Here is a 19,259-nt window from a genome sequence, read left to right as displayed (position 1 = left end):
CACAGGTGAAAACCACCCATTTCCCAATGAAGGCGACGCGCTCGCATGTGGAGGTGGGTGGGCGCACTTACTCGGAAATGCCTTGCCTGTCACGGGAAAGACTGAGGCCGTGTCTGCCTGTGTTGCAGGCGGTCAGGAGCAGGGGATCGCCCCCAGGGGACGTGTGTGAGGAATACGTGAGGGGGCGTGTTCGCACGGGGTAAGCAAAGCTTTGGATCCGGTCCGGGGGCGGCCTGCTGGGCAGAGCCGAGCATGGGAGCCCAGGTGCGTTCACCCCGTGACCCATCGCTCTGGCAATAACAGCACCGATAGCTGGGACGGTCATCGCCCCCCCGCGCCGCAGGGGCAGCCTCTCCGCCCGCACCACGTTCCGCGGATCATCACGTCAACCTCACCTTCACTTGGCCGCAGTGTAGACACAGCCTGGGCCAGAGAAACCCCCAGACCCCGAAGCTCCCATTACTGGTTCTGCGGCTACAGGAACAACGCATCTGAACCTTTTGTACGATGAACATCAATAAATATAAAAACAGAAATAATGATCTGCACTTTAATTGTTTTGAATGTGTCTTGACTGTTGAAGGTTTGTAACTGCTTCTTAGTCATTAAGAGATCACGCTTGGCCAAGCCCAATAAAGACAGATTTAAGACCTGAGACAGTGCCCACGGGTGAGGAGGAACCCACAAGCGCTCCGAGGTACACCAGAACTCCCCGAAACAGGCCGACCTGGCGTCCGGACAGTGGCTGACGGCTCCTCCGTCTTTGCGGCGGTGGATCTGAAGCTTAGCACCCGAGTCGTCCTTAACGCCGCCGCCAACTCCCAATAATAACGCCTCTGACTTCTTGCCCCACGTAGAAATTTAAATATTACAAACAATGAAAACTATTACAAGAACGAAGGCAGCTGACGGAGTTCGGACAGTGTTTTAAAAAGGATTTCACGCGACGGCTCCAGCCCACCCTGTCGGACAGGTGTTCTGCGTCGCGTCCGGGACGCTCCCTACTCGAACCAGTTTTCCCTGCGCAGAAACCTCAGGGCGTCCTCGAAGCCCCGCTGGTGCAGGGATTCCATCTCCCTCCGGCTCGGAGGGAACAGGGCGTGGCTCAGCCTCACCAAGTTCCCCGGGGACACCTGGGACAGGAAGACAAGGTGGAGCTGCGGGTGTGACGACCCGGTCGATGCAGGTACATCATAGGCACCATCAGCAATGAAAACTTAAAAATAGGAGGGAATTCAACGTGAACAGTGACCGCCACCCATAATGAGGTGAGGGTGTGTCAGCCTTGGTCCCGTGGGTGTTTGGGGCCAGGCTGTCCTGTCATGGGCGCTGTGGGGGGCTGAGCAGCACCCCTGTTCTCCACCCCGCAGAGGCCAACGGCCAGCCTGTCTCCAGACCCTGCTTGGTCTCCTGCGTACGGGGCCGCCCTGGCGAGAACTGGGTGACAGCCATCGATACTTTCATGTAAGCCATTCAGCAAAGCCCCTAAGTTTCCTCCAGTGTTTTATAGACTTCATGACGGGCTCCTTTTAAAGCAATCAACGGTCTCATGTACAATGGCGCTGAAATCCCACCAAGCCTATTGCCATGAGAAAGAAGAAAGAAACAGCCCTGGCCGGTTTGGCTCAGTGGTTAGAGCGTCGGCCTGCGGTCCGGAGAGACCCGGGTTCGGTTCCCGCTAAGGGCACGTACCTCGGTTGCAGTTTGTCCCCGGCCCTGGTTGGTCGTGCGGGTGGCGGCCACTCAATGTGTCCCTTTCACGTCGATGTTTCTCTCTCTCTCTCTCTCTCTCTCTCTCTTCCTCTCTCTCCCTCCTACTCTCTCTGTACAAAAAATGAAAAAATGTCCTCGGGAGAGGATTAAAAAAGAAAGAAAGAAACAGAAGATGCTTCTGCACAGACCATCACTGAACTGCAGGCAACCTCACACTCACCGTCTGGAGGTACAAGGGCCAGACACGTGCCGTAAATGAAGGATGTCGTGTGTACAAACGTTATCAGCGAGCTTCCCCCGTTTTGGAGGTGGGTGGGACATCTTAGGAGCCTAACGCCCTTCAAACACCCGGGAACATGATGGCTCACCAGTACGTCCTGGTTGGCGACGCGGACATAGGAACCCAGCCGCCCGTCGTCTTGCGGGGAGATGTCCAGTCGGCCAGTGAAGGGGGAGACGGTCACTGTGCGGCCCCCTGGCAGGATGGGAAGGCTGTCGGTGAGCCCGCCGTCCACCCACTTCTGTGGAAGGAGACACCAGTCAACCTGTGTCCCTGACACAACTCCCCCATGAAGGAGGCGAGGGTGACGTGTCAGCGGGAAGGACTCTGTCCTCTGACACAATCGTGCGTTCTTAAATCACTTTTAAAAATTATCTTTATTGCCCTGGCCAGTTTGGCTCAGCGGTTAGAGCATCGGCCTGCGGTCCGGAGAGACCCGGGTTCGGTTCCCGCTAAGGGCACGTACCTCGGTTGCAGTTTGTCCCCGGCCCTGGTTGGTCGTGCGGGTGGCAGCCACTCGATGTGTCCCTTTCACGTCGATGTTTCTCTCTCTCTCTCTTCCTCTCCCTCCCACTCTAACTGTACAAAAAATGGAAAAGTGTCCTCGGTTGAGGATAAAAAAAAAAATTATCTTTATTGTTAAAGGTATCACTGATGCCCCTCCTCCCCCCCTGCTCCCTCCCCCGGCTCCCATCCCCCCTGCACTTCACTGTTGTCTGTGTGCACAGGCTGTGCACATATGCTGATAAATTCTTTGCTGTTTCTCTCCCCCCCCCGAGGTTCATCAGTCTGTTCCCTACTTCCATGTCTCTGCATCTGTTTTGTTCACCCCCTTTTTCTGTTCCTGATATCCCACAAACAAGTGAGATCATGCGGTCCTTGTCTTTCTCTGACTGCTTACTTCACTCAGCGTAATACCCTCCAGGTCCCTCCATGTCGTCTCAAAGGGGACGGGCTCTTCCTTCCTGTCTCCCATCCAAAAGATCTTCCATCGATATGCACAAAGCAGAGCCTGGTCGCGGTGGAGAAGGGTGTGCGGAGGAGCGTGTACACGGGGCTGCGCTCGCACACCTGACGGTGCTGTAGGAAAGCCAAGTGGGCTGCTCGGCTTGGGGGTGGAGGGAGGCGCAGAGAAAAGTGAGCACCCTGTCCTGAACTCAGTCCAAACAGGTCCTTCCTGCCACCTCTGGTGTCTTTTATTTAAACCTCTTTCTACTTGTTTCTGTTTCTCACGCTGGGGACCACGTGGCCGAGACTGCAGTGTTTACGGGGGCCTTGGCCAGCTGCCAACTCTTACAGGGAATAAAACTCAACCCAGAGTGGATGTGGATGGATGTGTCTTTGAGGGCACTGCATTTTGGTGAAGGAAAACAGGTAGATTAGATGGAAAAGAACCTGACGTGGAAACTTTGTATACTGCCCTTATTTTTAAAGAACATAATACACATGACTATGTAATTATGAGGACGAGACATGTGGATGTGTCTGTGTGTATCTAAGCACAGTCACGTGTGTGTGTATGACATGTGTGTGCACATATGATTACATGTGTGCATGTGGCTATGGAAACAGCATGAGAGGGGGAGCTTTACAATACGAAAGCCCCCAAATATCTGTGTGTGTGTCTTATTCTCCCAGAACTTCCTTCCTGTCTGTGTCCTGGTTGCTGGGGCCTGGGTACCAATTTCTGGAACAGGGTCACAGCTGGACTGGAAGGAAGAAAGGCCTTGCAAATGACGTCCCACAGTCTCATACCCCAGCCAGAGGGGTGCACAGGCCTCAATTTCCCCCAGGGCACTGAGGCGGGGTGCCCCCGTCACACGCTCAGAGACGCCTCCCTGCCTTCTGCCACTGAGGGGCCCTTGTGCTGCGGGGTAATGGCTGCTGTTCCAGGAAATCCTGCTTCCAAATTCTGTGTGGACACAGGACGGGGAAGCTCACTGCTTCCTGGGGGCTCAATGAGCTGCTCATGTTCCCTCCCTCCGCACTGCCTGTCATGCCCCGAGTGACACTGTCCCCAGCCACATGGCCCCCCAGCACACATTCCCGGGGGCTCGATGAGCTGCACGAGCTCCCTCCCTCCGCACTGCCTGTCATGCCCCGAGTGACACTGTCCCCAGCCACATGGCCCCCAGCACACATTCACCCTGGCACACCCTAGCAAGGTTTCTGGAGAGGACAGTCACAGCACGGAGCATCCGTCCACCTCCTCACTGAAGTAGGAAACACTCGGGGCCTCGTGTGATACTGACCGTGGAGAGGCCTGCATCTCTTTAAACATTTTCATTGATTTTTTAGGGAGAGGGAGAGAGAGACAGAAACATTGATGAGAACATCGATTGGTCACCTCCTGCATGCCGCCCACTGGGCCCACATCCTGGGCATGTGCCCTGAATGGGAATCAAACCAGCGACCTCTTTTTTTGTGTGTGGTGCCTGCCCCTAGCGGGAACCGAACCCAGGACTCTCTGATCCGCAGGCCGACGTTCAACCACTGAGCCAAACTGGACAGGGCACACTGGGACCTCTTAATGCAGGGTCGACGCTCAACCACTGAGCCCCACTGGCCAGGCTGAGGATGCGTTTCCACACTTCTGTGCACATGGTCTGCTGTGTGCTACATCCCGTGAGTCCCTCCCACACCCCACCCGGGGGCCGCCGTCCATGAGCTGGCAGCTGTGGCCCTGAGCTGGTGGGGCGCCCACACGGCCCTCCAGGACCAGAATCTGCTGCTGGGCCCTGGACAGTGTTGCCCTGCCTTTGTGAGTGCACGGCTCCGTGGTCCTTGCGGGGAAGGGAAGGCCCAGCTCCAAGAACACCCCCGCCATGTGCTCCCAAAGGGACACCTGCGGCGGGCTGGCGCCGCGGCCCGGGGCCCGCATGGTCAGTGCGGTGTGACAGTCCGTGTGCTCACACCGAACCTCTGACCAGTCCCGCAGGGCTCCACCTTCACGTCGAGTCCAGGAGTGGGGAATAGACAGCTGCTCAGCAGGAAACAGACACTTTCGGGGTGGGGTCTGCGCGCCAGGGTGCGACGGTGCCGCCTGAGCCCAGGGGAGCAGCACCCTAAGGCGGCAGCAGCACCCTCACACCCAGCAGGTTGTCCCATCCGGACCAGCTCACGGGCGCCTGGCACAGTCAGCCCGTGAAGAAGAGGCTGCCAGGGTGTGCATTCCAGCAAGGTGATCTCCACCCGGGGGAAGCGACCGGGACGCGTGCTAGCCCCCAGATGCGCTTCTGGTGGGGGCTCTGTGCACAGCTGACTTTTCTCCAGGGCTATGTTGCTCAAAAGGCATGTGAGTAAACACTCCTTGCCCCATGAAGAAATGAGATGTTGGTACCTGAACTCATTATAAATACTGGGCCCTAGTGGTTTATAAAACAACTTCTCGTGTGCCAGTGCGTTCAGTCTGAATGGGAATGTCATTGGGTAGGAAGGTCATGTTAATGCACTGTTCCCTGCCCTGGCCGGTTTGGCTCAGCGGTTAGAGCGTCAGCCTGCAGACCAATGAGTCATGGGTTCGATTCCGGTCAAGGGCACGGACCTTGGTTGTGGTTTGTCCCTGGTCCTGGTCGGGTTGTGCGAGGCAGCCAGTCAGTGTGTCTCTCTGAAGTCAATGTGTGTGTCTCTCTCTCCCTCCCTCCCTCCCTCCCACTCTGTCCGAAGATAAACTGAAAAATATCCTCAGGTGAGAATTAAAAGAAACAAAACACTGTTTCTTCATTTTGCAGAAAAGGAAATCAAGGGTTGGACAGTTACTTGTTCGAGGTCAGGGGCTGGCAAACTCCGGCCCACCACCTGCTTCTGCGAATAAAGTTTTATTGGCACAGGGCCACATCACATTTCAGAATATTGTAAAACTTAGTTCACAACATAAAGTGGATGATGATAGCACCTTTATTCAAAATCTATATGGAAAAATAAATGTTGGTTTTTACTTATATAACAAGAGGGAATTGCTACTTAGCTTGCTTTCCAATAGTTCTGTAAAGAGGGTTACCCCTCAAATAAGTTTATGAGTGGCGATAGGCAACAGACACTGGATGGACTATACGGTGCATCTCTGGTGTGTGTCAGGTGGACACTGGATGGACTCTACGGTGCATCTGTGGTGTGTGTCAGGTGGACACTGGATTGGGGACAAGGGCACGTTGCTGGCGCGGTGGGGGGTGCGTGGTATACAGCGAGCACACGCAGTGTGGTAGGAGAGGGAGCTGGCGGCATCGTCCCTGGGTCGTGCTGAGGGCAGCCTGCAGTGGGGCTCCCCTCCACATGCCCCTGTAAGGCTGGGGGTCCTGCCGGAGGCCAGCCCCACGGAAGAGAGCTGTCTGGGGCGCGGCCTCCGGGAGGCACAGCTGTGAGTGGAAGGCAACGGGCTTGCTGCCCAGCCGCGGGTCCCTGGGGTGGGATGGATGGAGCCCCAGGCTTTGCTGGGCCCCGGTGTGCACGCCCCTTTGCCTTCTCCCCAACAGTTCCATTCTGCTCCTTGCTATTTATACAAGGGCCCGTGAATAAGACTGCATTAGGAAAAAAGTCTTTTACTCCATTGGAAGAAACGGGTACAGATGTTTAAGCAGATATCCGAAGGGGCATCCCAGTCCATCTTTCTCAGCCGCAAGACCTGGACAAGCAGGCCCACAGCCGTCACCTGACTTTTGTTTCGGCCAACAGAGACAGCCCGTGTAGGAAGAAAACCCTACAGACTGATTTGAGGCCGCCAGAACACATATCATAAAACTGGGTCCTTTGAAGGATGTGTACGCTTACGGCGTCACTGACACCCCGGCCGTTACGATAGTGTTACCCACCCGGCAGGTGTGGCTCCGTGGGTGAGCGTCGACCCTGCACCAAGAGGTCACTGGTTCGATTCCAGGTCAGGACACAGGCCCAGGTTGTGGGTCCGATCCCCAGTGGGGGGCGTGCAGGAGGCAGCCAGTCGATGTTCTCTCTCATCCATGTTTCTGTCTTTCTGCCCCTCTCCCTTCCTCTCTGTCTCAAATCAACAAAGAAAGAATGAGTAAATAGAAAGAGCGTTACCTGCCCTCTGTACTCCACTGCTCTCAGCCCCGCGTAGATGGGCACGAAGCTGCTGGCGCAGAGAACCTGGGGGAGGCAGAAACGGGTGCAGATGTTTAAGCAGATATCCGAAGGCGCATCCCAGTCCATCTTTCTCGGCTGTAAGACCTTGACAATCAGGCCCACAGCCGTCACCTGGGTGGAGGGCTCACACTCAGAGGACAGCTCTCACATGTGTCTATGCAAAGTCCTCCCGATGAAAGGTCAGATTGCTACAGGAAATGAAACGAGCTGCCTCCAGGTCAAGGGCACCGCAGCCGCAGGGAAGTAGAGGGTGGAGTGAGTGTCTGAGAAGACCCTAAGGACACAGGCACGGCTCGGTGTGCTCTCTCGAGTCCCCTGAGCGAAGTGGGCGTCTGAGCTGCACCAGCCAGGCCCCTGCCAGGTGAGGCCCAGTGAAGCTCAATTCCAGTGTGTCCAGGGGCAGACACGCCCACAGCACCACCCTGGGTCCTCTCAGGGACACGGCTAGCAGCTCAGGGTGTCCCTCTCCCACCACCAGGCCGCTGCGGGGGCAGCAGGTGTTGTGAGCCAAGTGCCCGGCGACACAGCGGCGGCAGGGACGCGGCTGTCCTCGAGCGTCCGTGCAGAGTGGAGGAAGCCTCGTGCGGACAGGTCCCCTCTCTTCCGGCACGGCGGCTGGCTCTGGGCGGTCCCCACAGGCACCGCTGTGCGCACTGCGGTTTCTGCCCCTCGGGCTTCTCCTGGACCCTGAACACGCAGGCGACCGTCCTTCGGCCGCCCAGCGGTCACCCCCGGCTCGCTGTCCGAGGGCACGAGGGCTCCTCTCCGCACGTTTGGACATGCCCGGGGCCCCCGACACGGATGGGTGAACCACGCGTCCGGAACCACTGAGAAGCCGGAGGCATCTCCCCCTAAGGAACAGCGTCAGAGGCCCGGTTTCTGAGGTTGGCTCCAAAAGGCTGCTCATCCGCAGGGACAGTCAAGGCTGGGACCAGAGGCTGCGTCCGCCTTCCGTGGGCACATCCGCCGGCCAGCGGGAGGGACTTACTCCGGCACCCTGGGCTGCTGTCCCGGGGCCTGGCGTTGGCCTCCGCTGCAGCGCTCTCCTCCCCCACCCGCTCCTGGCCCCCCACTGCCAGCGCCCCCTGGCGGTTGTGCGTCCTCGCGGGGTCAGCCACCGCCCCTGTCCTGTCTGCCCCTCGGAGGGAGAGCTGACCGCCCCTGCCGCTGCCCTCCGCGTGCGCGCGCAGGGGGCGACTGGAGATCCCGCACGTGGTCCTGGCACGCTGCGTGCAGGAGACGCCCTGCTGGGGACAGGTGGCCCAGGGCGCCGGGCCGCAGAGGTGGCAGAGCAGCCAACGGGGCGGTGTGACAGCTAGCGAGGGCTCCGGCAGGGGAAGGGGAGAGACGCTGCGTGCTGCGCCCGTGTGCCAGGCCGCAGCGGGTGCCAGGCCGCCTGCGTGGCCCGCCGGCCTGGGGTGAAGTGGGCATGCTGGTGCCCCGCAGGGCCAGGTGTGCACAGCGCAATCCCAGCCGCAAGGACGACCTCGCAGGAGGCTGGCCAGGCTGCTACAAAGAAGTCGGTGCAGACAGGCCTGCCCCTCAGCCCTCCTCTCCAAAGCCCAGTGTCCCGGGAGCCAGGGCAGCCGGACACGGGTGAGCAGGGCATGGACCACGCCCACTCCGCAGAGGCGGGGCGGCCGTGAGCGTCACGCCAGGAGCCTTCGGAGGGCCACGTAGCAGATGGAGCGACGGGGGCAGACGGGATAGAAACCAGGACCCGCAGCCCCGACCTTCTAGGCCCAGTGTTTGCAAGGACATCCGTAGTGGGTGTTTTTCGGACACAGGCGTTTACAGGCATGGTCACCCTACCTACACGTGGCTGTCTCACCAGCTCGCTGCACCTTTGAAAGAATCACGGAGCCCGGGCGTGTCTGCAAGCGCCGCGGGGCCACCGCACGAAGGCTTGCAGCACACGCACCGTGCACCACAGCAGGACACGGAACAGTGTGTGGACAGCACGCGCGCTGGGAACTGCCGTCCTCACGGGGCTTCTGAACCGAAGACACTCTCTGCATGTAACGATTCGTTTCGTGCGCAGCCGGGCCACAGGCGCCCAGGGACAGCAACCCCGCCCCTGAGAACCAGCATCGTGCGCGTGCTTCCGCTGTGTCCAAGTCTAACTGAGGTTCACAAGTTGACGCCGGGGGCCCTTTGAAGCGCTTGGATGAAAAACGCTCTGCAATTACTCTCCCGCAGGTAATGACAGGAAGAGTCCCCGTGGAAGCCGCGAGCGGTGCAGGGAGCTGGGAAGGACCTGTCACCCCGAGTCAGCGTATTTGTTCTGCCGCTGCTCGGTCTCCCTTGATATTGGCGGGCGCTGGGTATATCAAAGGCGGTTCGGTGGGGAAATTAGCTCTGGATACTTAAGAACTGAATGGCGGCTCTTATGCAGATGCTGGCGCCTTCTGACTGCTAGCGAGGAGCATGTGCTGAGGAAGAGACAGGCTGGCTCTCGGGCCCCTGGATGAGGTGTTACACTGAGCCCTGCGCTGTCCCCGCCGTCCCCGGGCACTTTCTCACCAAGAACTCGCAACACATCCAGGGCAGCGGCTCTGTGGGGGTGTCTGAGCCTCCCTCCCGCACCCCGGAACACGTACCCCGTCTGCGGACAGTGTGCGGGGAGAAGACTGATGTACAAAGCCGGGGGTGCCTGCCTCGCCCCCGCAGTGGAACAGGATCCAAATGTTAAAGCGTGGATCTGGGTTGTGTTTCACGCTTGCTAATTACACGGTGATACGAATGAAGGGTGGGGACTTCCGGAGCGACGGCATGAACCCCAACCAGCGCATGTCCGGCACACATCCCGACTGGCTCTCTCGTTTCCCGTTTCGTGGACCAGGGGCGTTTCGGAGGTTGTACGGACGGGCTCCCTCCGAGAACCGATTCCCGACAGGCCGCCTGCGCGCCTCGAGTCGACCGCGGGTTTCATGAGGATCTGCCTGTGGGTGCAGAGCCGGTGCTGTGGCTGGAAGTCAGAACCGGATTCCCGGATAACGACCCATCTTCGATTCTGTGCTCACGTCCCGGCGGCAGCGAAGTGTGGGCTCTTGTGCCAGAGCATCCGGCTGTGTGCACCGGCCTTCGGGACATCCCGTGACGGGGACCGGCGCTTCTTCGCAGGAGGGACAGCGTTGTGCACGCAAGGCCCCCGGGCGTATGTGGCCGAGAGGGTGCGTGTCTGCAGAAAGGCCACTGCAGACGCCAAGGCAAAGCCTGCAGCGTGGGGCAGGCAGTGACTGGGGCGAAGGGTCAGGCGGAGGTCCAGCGGCGTCCGTGCACGCCGCCTCTCAGTCACTTGGCTCCGCGGCGGGTGGCCGAGACCCCCGCTTTCTTTTCACCAGAAGGCGCACCCCTCTTCCCCCCCCCCCCCAGGAGGCTTTGCTGCAGACAAATGTTGAAATGTGCTTGGATTTCCTGACTGCGTGTTTCCTTCTGAAAAAAATACAGCCCAGAATGAGATGTGGAACTTACAGCAAACGAGCTGATTTGTAAAACAGACAGACGTGGGCTTTCAGGGGACAGTGCGTGAGGGGCACAGGAATCAAGGCATTAGTGAGTCGGAAGCGACTTGCCTCTGGACGCGGTTTGCTGCCTGAGGCCCCGGGACTGGAATCATTGCACGCCGGTTGCTCTCTGGTCTGGGGTTCAGGAGCGCGGGGTGGCCCCATGCCCATGGCTCTGCTGGGGCCTCCGCAGTGGCCCCGTGACAGCGGCCGTCCCGACGACCTCTGAAACTGGTGGGGCCATCCTCCCTGGGTCGGCATGAGAGGTCCTGGCCTCTGCTTCCATGGTGACTCATGTCCTCCGATGGTCACTGGGCCACCTGGCCACTCTCTTCCTGTTCGGTCCTGAACAAGCTCTCTCGCTCTTTCTGTAAGGATAGGCCAAGAACGTCCCAAACCCCTACGTTCTCTCTGCTTCTGATGAACGGCTCCATCTGTAAGTCATTTCCGCCTTCCTGCATTGTGCCCCAAGTCCAGAGAAACCAGCCCCCCCCTTCAGCACTAGGCTCACAGACTGTGTCATCCAGGGCCCGACTTCATCCCGGGTCACTCAGCTTTCTACGCACGCTGGGATGGGGACACGTTCCCGCCGAGTCCTCTGCCCGCTTCCCCCAAGGAGCCGATCCCGCACGGTCTGAAAGCTTGTCAGCATCTCCGTCCCAGAGCTCAATGAACGGCCTTCACCCCCACACGCCGCCCCACCCCCTCTGCAGGCCCACAGCATCCCCCAGACGGTGGGGGCTCTGCCGTGCGCCGCCCCCCCCCCGAGAATGTCTGCAGAAACAAAGGGTGTTTCTAGCTGGCACCTCAAAAACATTCCAGCCTCTGCCCTTTACCTCGTGCACCCCTGGAGGTGTCCCTCAGAGCAGCACCCTGCTTCTCCGGACCCGAACCGGGCTTACACCTCCCGGGCTGCTGGAATAAACGTCGCACACTGGGTGGCTGACTGACAGCAGAAGTGGATTCTCACACTCTGCTGCGGGGGTCAGGGGGTCAGCAGGCTCAGGGCGTGCTGAGAACCAGCTTCGCAGTGTCCTCACGAGGTGGAAGGGTGAGAACTCTCTGGGTCTCTTTCACAAGGACACTCACCCCGCGCCCGAGGGCTCCACCCTCACGAGCTCATCGCCGCCCACAGGCCCATCCTCATCCCATGCCGTGGGAGCTAACACTCAAAGTGTGAACCTGGAAGGGAACACACTTTCCGTCCATGGCCCTGATTCAATCACCGTGGCCACAAGATGCAGAATACAGTACTACGGAAAAGTAACCCCGAAGAAAACGAATCTTTGGGCCAACTCATCGGTGCACGGAGGGTCTCAGAAAACCATCCACTGTCCTTGCGGTCACCCAAGGAAAGACTGCTCTCACGTCACTGAAAGGGACGTTAATCATCGTCCTCTCAGTCGGAACCATCCCACACGCTTTAAGGAGAAGGCTGTGGACACGAGGTCAAGTCCGAGGCCCACGTGTCTTGGGACATGACAGTGGTGAGCCAGCAGCTGCCCCCAGGCAGACCCGAGCAGCAAGGGTCAGGCGGGAGGAGTGTGAGAAGCGGGGGAAGCTCCCCAGGCTTCTGAAGACAGCTGTGGTGCACGGACGCCTGCTGTCCGTTGACTAGTTTTGCTTTTCTGTATTGATTTTGGAGACAGAGGAAGGGAGAGAGAGAGAGAAACACCGATGAGAGACAATAAGGATTTTGCCTCCTGCACGCCCCCCACTAGGGATGGAGCCCACAACCTGGGCCTGTGCCCTAACCGGGAATCAAACCAGCCACCTCTTGGTGCAGGGTCGACGCTCAACCACAGAGCCACACTGGCAGGCCCGGTGGTTTATTCCGACTTGTCCATTACTTATTAAACGTTGGCTATATTCCACGGGCATAAAGGGCTTTGTCGTTTAGAACACACTTGTCGTGCTTTTTAGAATTTGCTCTCCAGTCACACCGATTAGCTTATGTCACCGGGAGATGTGACGGGCACGCGCAGGGAGGCGTGACGGACGCGCACTCAGAGACGTGACGGACATGCACCCGCAGACGTCAGGGGCACGGGCAGGGAGACGTGATGGGCGTGCACAGGGAGACGTCACCGGCACTCACAGGGAGACATGACGGGCACAGGAAGACGTGACGGGCACGCACGGGGAGACGTCATGGGCACACACTGCAGACGTCACGGGCACGCACAGGGAGACGTCACGGGCACGCACGGGGAGACGTCACGGGCACGCACTGCAGACATCACGGGCACGCACAGGGAGACGTCACGGGCACGGGGAGACGTCACGGGCACGGGGAGACGTCACGGCCACGCACTGGAGACGTCACGGGCACGCATGGGGAGACGTGACGGGCACGCACCGCAGACGTTACTGGAACGAGCAGGGAGACGTCAGAGGCACGCACCGCAGACGTTACTGGAACGAGCAGGGAGACGTCAGAGGCACGCACCGCAGACGTGACGGGCACGCACAGGGAGACGTGACGGGCACGCACCGCAGACGTTACTGGCACGAGCAGGGAGACGTCAGAGGCACGCACCGCAGACGTTACTGGCATGAGCAGGGAGACGTCAGAGGCACGCACCGCAGACGTGACGGGCACGCACGGGTAGACGTCAGAGGCACGCACCGCAGACGTCACAGGCACGAGCAGAAAGACGTGACGGGCACGCACAGGGAGACGTGACGGGCATGCACCGCAGACGGGCACCCCGAGCCCAGGCAGCTACCTGCAGGAGGTCCTCCCTGGAGCAGAAGGCGGACACCAGGCAGTTCCGCCCGCTCCGGGCGTTGGTGATGGACACGTGCAGGCGGCCGCAGGCCAGCGTGTGAGCGTCGGGCGGCAGAATGGACTCCATCCCGCTTCTGCGGAAGGAAAGGGAGCCGTCACCTGCCCTGGCTGACCGAGCGCCCGTGCGGACGGCCGAGCTGGCCGGCCCCAGGGAGGGGCGCCCTCCACACCGTCGCACGCTTTGGGGCTGCAGCGTCCCTACCTCAATCGGGCCATGAAGTCGTAGCCGGGAGTCGCTGCCCCGAGGGCCTGCCGGCGGATCTCCTCAGCAAACACGTAGGTGAATTCACCGCACTCCTAGGAAGCAACGTAACAGGCGACCGCGTTGTCCAGTCCCTCGGATTCCCGGCCTCCGTCCTGAGGACCGTGCGCCTGGACCGCGGGCACGTGCACCGGTCCTGCAGGCCACGCTCCTTCGCGGGAGCGCTGACCCCGCCGGGCCTCACCCGCCGCTGTCCCCAGCGAGCCCTGTGTGCCCCAAGCCCCACCGTGGTCGGGCTTTCACCCCCACGCGGCACTGCCCACACCTGGAGAAGTCCGCAGGCCCACGGGAGCGCGTTCTTCCAGCCTTCTCCCACCCCGCCAGCCTCCTCCCGGGCACCCACGGCCTGCACACAGCGCGTACTCGTGACCACACCCGGGCGGACCGGGGAGTCCGGGCCGCTGCCCCTCGCCAGCACCGTCAGTCTCTGCAGATCTCTGCTGCTTCATGAAAGGGCCCCACGGGGGTCTGCCCATCCGTGCAGACTGGGACCCACGGACTCGGCCCCGCCAGCTCACAACCCTTCAAGGTAGGTGTGACCACCCACTTGACAGGTGAGAAAACAGGCTTCAAGAGATGAAGTATCTTGCCTGATATGTCATCAAAAATCAGGGTCACAGGCAGGCGGGATTGGAACCCAGGCCTGTCCTTCATGTATCAATTAACTCATTCAGCAACCTGCCGGGCAGGAGGCCCTGGCAGGGCGTGGGAACACGGTGGGAACGAGATTGGAGGAGCCCTCCCTGCGGACACTCGGGCTGGGCTCAGTGAGCAGGTCCCGCAGGATTGCAAGAGCACCTGAGAGACAGAACCCAGCCCCCTGCCTCCTGCCCCCTGCGGATGCCCACATCCTCGCCCCAGAGCCTGTGACTGTGTGACCTCGAGACAAAGGGACTTTGCAGATGCGATTCCTTAGGGATCTCGAGCTGCAGAGACGACTCTGGACGACCCGGCTGGGCCGAGTGTCATCAGAGTCCCTGTAAGTGAAACGGGGAGGCAGGAGGGTCCACGCTGCAGATCTGGAGATGCTATGCTATGGCCTTAAGCACGGGCAGGGCCACGAGCCAGGCAGCACCTTTGAGAAGCGCAAGAGGCAGGAATCAGGTGGTCCCCAGGGCCTGCGGAGAGATGGCCCTGCCCAGACTTCCATGTCAGCTCCCCGAGACCGCTGCAGGCCCGTGACCTCCGGAACAACAGGATGGGTATGTGCTGTGTTCAAGCCACTAGGCCTGTGGTCATTTGTCACAGCAGTGACTGGACAAGTACCAGGGACGTCAACCTCCAACTTCAGGGGTCACCAGAGGCTGCCCTCCAACCTGACATCCAGGCTGCAACCTGGAACAGGAATGGGGGTTGCACAGGAGGAGGAGTTAGGGTGACAACATCCAGAGAGGGCACAGATGCAAGAGGCATCATCAGGGAGCCAGGGAAAAGCTCAGACATAGGGGGCCCCGAGAGGCCCACTGAGAAACCCAGACCTGTCCTGACTCAATGGGGGGCCCCCAGGGCGAGGGTGGGGTGGCAGTGAGCTCCCGCGGGGGGGGGGGGGGGCAGGGGTCGGCAGTGAACCTGGGGGCGGGGGGAGGTTGGCAGTGAGCTGGGGGGGGTCAGCAGTGAGCTCATGAGACTTGTGTTCGGGTAAAATCAGTAAGTGCTCCGAGGTGGCTGGGTCGCGGGCCTCAAGGCAGATGTCGGCCCATCTGTTGGGAAGCTGCTCTTGGCTTCTAGGTGACAAATGAGGGCGTCCCCCTAAACACGTGCCCTTTCTCCTAAGTGAGACTGCACTTAGGCTATCTTCTTGTGTTAATTTACTTACACACACACACCCCTGACCAGGTCTGAGACTTGTTAAGGAACGCGTCCCCCACTGTCTACCACCAGGCCCTGCAGAGTATGATGGCTGGGGAAAGGCTTGCAGTGTTCCCATGTCAACGTGGAGATGTGCCCAGCACCCACAATGCGCGGCCGGCGGCGTCAGGTGCTGCCCTTAATTATGCATGCAGAGCTCAGAACTGGATGCATGACTCCATTTGTCACAACACCGCAAAGCGGGAGGAACGCACGCCACCCGTGAGCAGAGCTAACCGCGACGGGAGTGGGTAGGGAGCAGTCGGCTCAAAAAAACTCAAAGCCAGCCTACGGGAGGTCTATTTCCAATGCTGAAAAGACAGAAAATAGCCTGAAGCCAAAAGGCTGAACATGTAGTCCGCAGCAGAAATGAGGAGGCCTGAACACAAAGAGAGAGTCACCCTCCAGCCTCCACTGCGAGCAGCAATAAAGACCCCCCTTACGTTCTACCAGCACAACGGGGCCATACAACCAGGCCCCCAGTGTACTGAAAAGTAAATGAGAGCAGGTCATCTGATTTAACTTGTGGTGAGTCAAGTCTCACCTCCGGGTAAACCATTCAACATCTGGCCATCACAGAATTTCTGGTAGGTGGCCATGTCACTGCAGTATTTCCTGATCCTGTCCATCCTAACTCGGCATGTTTCTAACTCAGCTGAGGATTCGGAACCAAGGCTGCCCGACTCCACAGCTCAGTCTGCCCCGCCGCAGTGGAAAACCACACTGCGGGGGAGGGGTAACCCCGCAGTAGCCCCTGCTTCAAAAAGAAAACAAAGTCCAAGCCGACGGCTCAAGGCCTGTGGTTCTGCTACTTTGGAAGGAGTTCTCACACCTGCCGTCCCCTTTCCCCGATTAGCTTCTCACCCTCTGCAATCTCCAAACTTCTTCCTTTTCTCCTTCCCATTGTAGCAACCACGTTAACGACTAGAAGAAAAGACACGTGGATTTCTGCACAACTGGCCTCCAATCCAGTTTCACGTTCGTGTGCAGCTCAGCACAGACTGGAAAACAAGACTTTTTCTGAGGTGTAACATGTAGGTTTGAAAATGTAAATGTGACTTAAATGCATCCGTGGGCATGAATGTGTTCATCGTTACTTGATTACTGTTCAGAGCCAATTGCGTATGGAAGCAATTAACAAATGTAATACTCTCCACCTACAGAAGTCAGCTCTCCACGGCAGTGAAGGCATAATCACTGTCTGGAAGCAGAACACTGATTTTCAAAAACATAAATTGCATTAAATGAAATACGTAACGAGGGCTTGTTTTTATTACTTCTGGATAAAAGGCTTTTGCGTACTGAGAGAATGAAAAGCAAATTAAATTCTAATACCATTCCACTTAATATAAATTATAGGCACCCGTGTTCGTGGGTAATGGGAATGGGGAGGAGCAGAGTGATCGGCCACATGTTCAAGGCTTTGAAAGGGGGCCCTGGGCTCTTCTCGTGGTCAGATAAGAAATGGCCTTTGCCTGAAAGAAACAGCCAGAATCTCACGACTAAATCAACCCTCAAGAGTGAAATAAGGCATTCTCTCTCCTGCCTCGCTCGCACCCCCAAACGATCTTCTTTTCCAAATCCAGAGCACACATCCCTAATGATTCCATTTTGAAAGAGAAGTTTTAGCCTTTCATGTTTCCCCGGCAAAGGATTATTTCTGTGCAGTTAACTTAGAGCTAACATTCTTCTGTGTTGTCCAATCTTCATTGGTTGCCCAAGAACACGGCCTAGTTACTACTTAATTACCTCTAATTTTTCTGGTGCTGTGAGCAGGACCGATGCAACCAAGGACCCTGCAGAAGCTCCAGCGAAGGCCTGCACATCTTTCAGGAGTTTCTGGCCGTGTCTGCAGAGCGCCGATGCTGCCCCCAAGTGGTATATGCCCAGAAACCCACACGCCGAAAAGGACAAGTTGATTCCTTTCATTCCTGCTGCGACATTGGCCACACACGCAAAAAAAAAAAAAAAAAAAAGAAAGAAAGAAAGAAAAGAAATGCTCTAAATGGGTATAGTATGCGAATTATGATTTCAAGCCTTTCTCTGAATAAACTATCCTTTGTTCGAAGCACAGTGTTTGCAATTCAAGTCTAATTAAACATGCAAATCCTTCGAGGAAACATTTTCCCTCCCTCTTTCCCCTTGACCCGGAGTTTTATTCATTTTAAAATTAAATAATAACCCCATGCCGTATTTGTTCAGGAGGTTTTGCAATCCACTGAACAAATGTGCAATTTATTCATTCATTAGTAATTACTTCTTTACTTGGCAAGAAAGATAGAGGGAGGGATACATTCCAACTGTCCATACATTCGGTTATTTTCTCGACCTTTTGGAACTTTTGAGGGGAATGGTCTACGTAAAATCATAGACCATAGCAATTATCAAATGGTGCACATATTGGGTTTTTGCAAGTGAACAGTCCGTTTCAAAAACAGGTTCCTGGCTTCCTCCCCACCCCTGTCCCTGTGGGGCATCCAGATTTTCTTTAATAAAAAATAAAAAAATGCCCACAATTATGCAGTAAATGAGATCGATTTCCAAGCCAAATTTCTTAGGACCATTTGAGGTCAAGGGCATTGGGGGCTCCAAGGTGACCTGCACCACCTGACACCCGTTAGCAATCTCACAATATTAGCAATCTCACTATAGGAGCCGGTTCGCCCACGCCCCAGAGGGAGGATGCCCCACGGGGTGAAATCTGCCCAGTGCTGCTCCCCGGGCGGCCCTGGGGGCCCCAGGACCCCCATCCCAAGGCCATCCGCACAGGCGCATGGCGCAGGCCTCCCGTCCTCCGACTCGGGAGCCGAAACCCTCGTTCTGCTGCACCTGGCGGAGCCCTGTGAGCTGGGAGCTCGGGCGTTGCAGCCGGGCCCCGCTTTCTGTTAATTAGTGAGATGGAGGGGTGAGGGACGGGGGGTCAGCCTCCAGGTGCCCGGCCTGCACCGCGCAGGCCCAGGACCCGGCGGCCGCCATACCCGGCCCGGGGGAGTAAATCGACCCGCCAATCTCCAAGCAACCTCTGGGGGTCGAAGCACGCCCCTCGCCCGCCCCTCGCACGCCCCTCGCCCGCACCCGGCTCCGCCCTACCAATGCAGGCCGGAGGCACTTCCGTGTTGATCGCCCCCCCTCATCCCCCTTAACCGGAAGGCGGAGCCGAGCCGTCACTCAATGCGGCTCCGCCCTACCAATGCAGGCCGGAGGCACTTCCGTGTTGGTCGCCCCCCCTCACTCCCCTTAACCGGAAGGCGGAGCCGAGCCGTCACTCAGCGAGGCTCCGCCCTACCAATGCAGGCCGGAGGCACTTCCGTGTTGGTCGCCCCCCCTCACCCCCCCTTAACCGGAAGGCGGAGCCGAGCCGTCACTCAGCGAGGCCCCGCCCTACCAATGCAGGCCGGAGGCACTTCCGTGTTGGTCGCCCCCCCTCACTCCCCCTTAACCGGAAGGCGGAGCCGAGCCGTCACTCAATGCGGCTCCGCCCTACCAAAGCACGCCAGAGGCACTTCCGTGTTGAACGCCCCCGATCCCTCCTTAACCGCAAGGCGGGGCCGGACCATCACTCAGCGAGGCTCCACCCTACCAATGCAGGCCAGAGGCACTTCCGTGTTGAACGCCCCCGACCCCACCTTAACCGGAAGGCGGGGCCGGGCCGTCACTCAGCGAGGCTCCGCCCTACCAATGCAGGCCTGAGGCAGTTCCGTGTTGATTGCCCCCCACCCCTCCTTAACCGGAAGGCGGGGCCGGGCCGTCACTCAATGC

The 19,259-nt window shown here is 58.5% G+C and overlaps 1 protein-coding gene across 10 annotated transcripts; it reads right to left on the bottom strand.

Moving 5' to 3' along the window:
* Positions 1-549: 549 nt before the first annotated feature.
* PNPLA4 (patatin like phospholipase domain containing 4) lies at positions 550-19,173 on the bottom strand. Of its 10 annotated transcripts, XM_036271631.1 has the most exons (8): positions 18,591-18,694; positions 17,250-17,431; positions 13,593-13,687; positions 13,329-13,464; positions 7,031-7,096; positions 2,895-3,101; positions 2,082-2,234; positions 550-1,133 (listed from the first exon to the last, which is right to left on the bottom strand). In XM_036271631.1, the coding sequence occupies exons 2-8, from the start codon at positions 17,427-17,429 to the stop codon at positions 1,002-1,004; spliced, it is 969 nt and encodes a 322-aa protein (XP_036127524.1). In that variant the 5' UTR covers positions 17,430-17,431; positions 18,591-18,694; the 3' UTR covers positions 550-1,001. The 10 variants fall into 10 exon arrangements, with proteins under 10 accessions (XP_036127524.1, XP_036127530.1, XP_036127523.1 ...); XM_036271637.1 differs by lacking the exon at positions 2,895-3,101; XM_036271630.1 differs by lacking the exons at positions 550-1,133; positions 18,591-18,694 and adding an exon at positions 19,081-19,173 and having other exon boundaries at positions 1,831-2,234.
* Positions 19,174-19,259: the final 86 nt, after the last annotated feature.

This window comes from Molossus molossus, unplaced genomic scaffold (genome assembly GCF_014108415.1).
Source record: "Molossus molossus isolate mMolMol1 unplaced genomic scaffold, mMolMol1.p scaffold_m16_p_2, whole genome shotgun sequence".
Taxonomy (NCBI): Eukaryota; Metazoa; Chordata; class Mammalia; order Chiroptera; family Molossidae; genus Molossus; species Molossus molossus.
The sequence above is the reverse complement of the archived record's forward strand: the minus strand, read 5'-3'. Positions and strand labels throughout refer to the sequence as shown.

Bases quoted from the DNA above. Each gene is read 5' to 3' on its own strand.
- PNPLA4 (XM_036271630.1), bottom strand. From the start codon at position 17,429: ATGAAAGGAATCAACTTGTCCTTTTCGGCGTGTGGGTTTCTGGGCATA. The intron at 13,465-13,592 runs GTAGGGACGCTG...TTCCTTCCGCAG, and splicing joins GACTTCATGGCCCGATTGAG to AAGCGGGATGGAGTCCATTC. The intron at 2,235-2,894 runs GTAAGCAGTCAG...CTCCTTCCACAG, and splicing joins AGGGTATTACGCTGAGTGAA to AAGTGGGTGGACGGCGGGCT.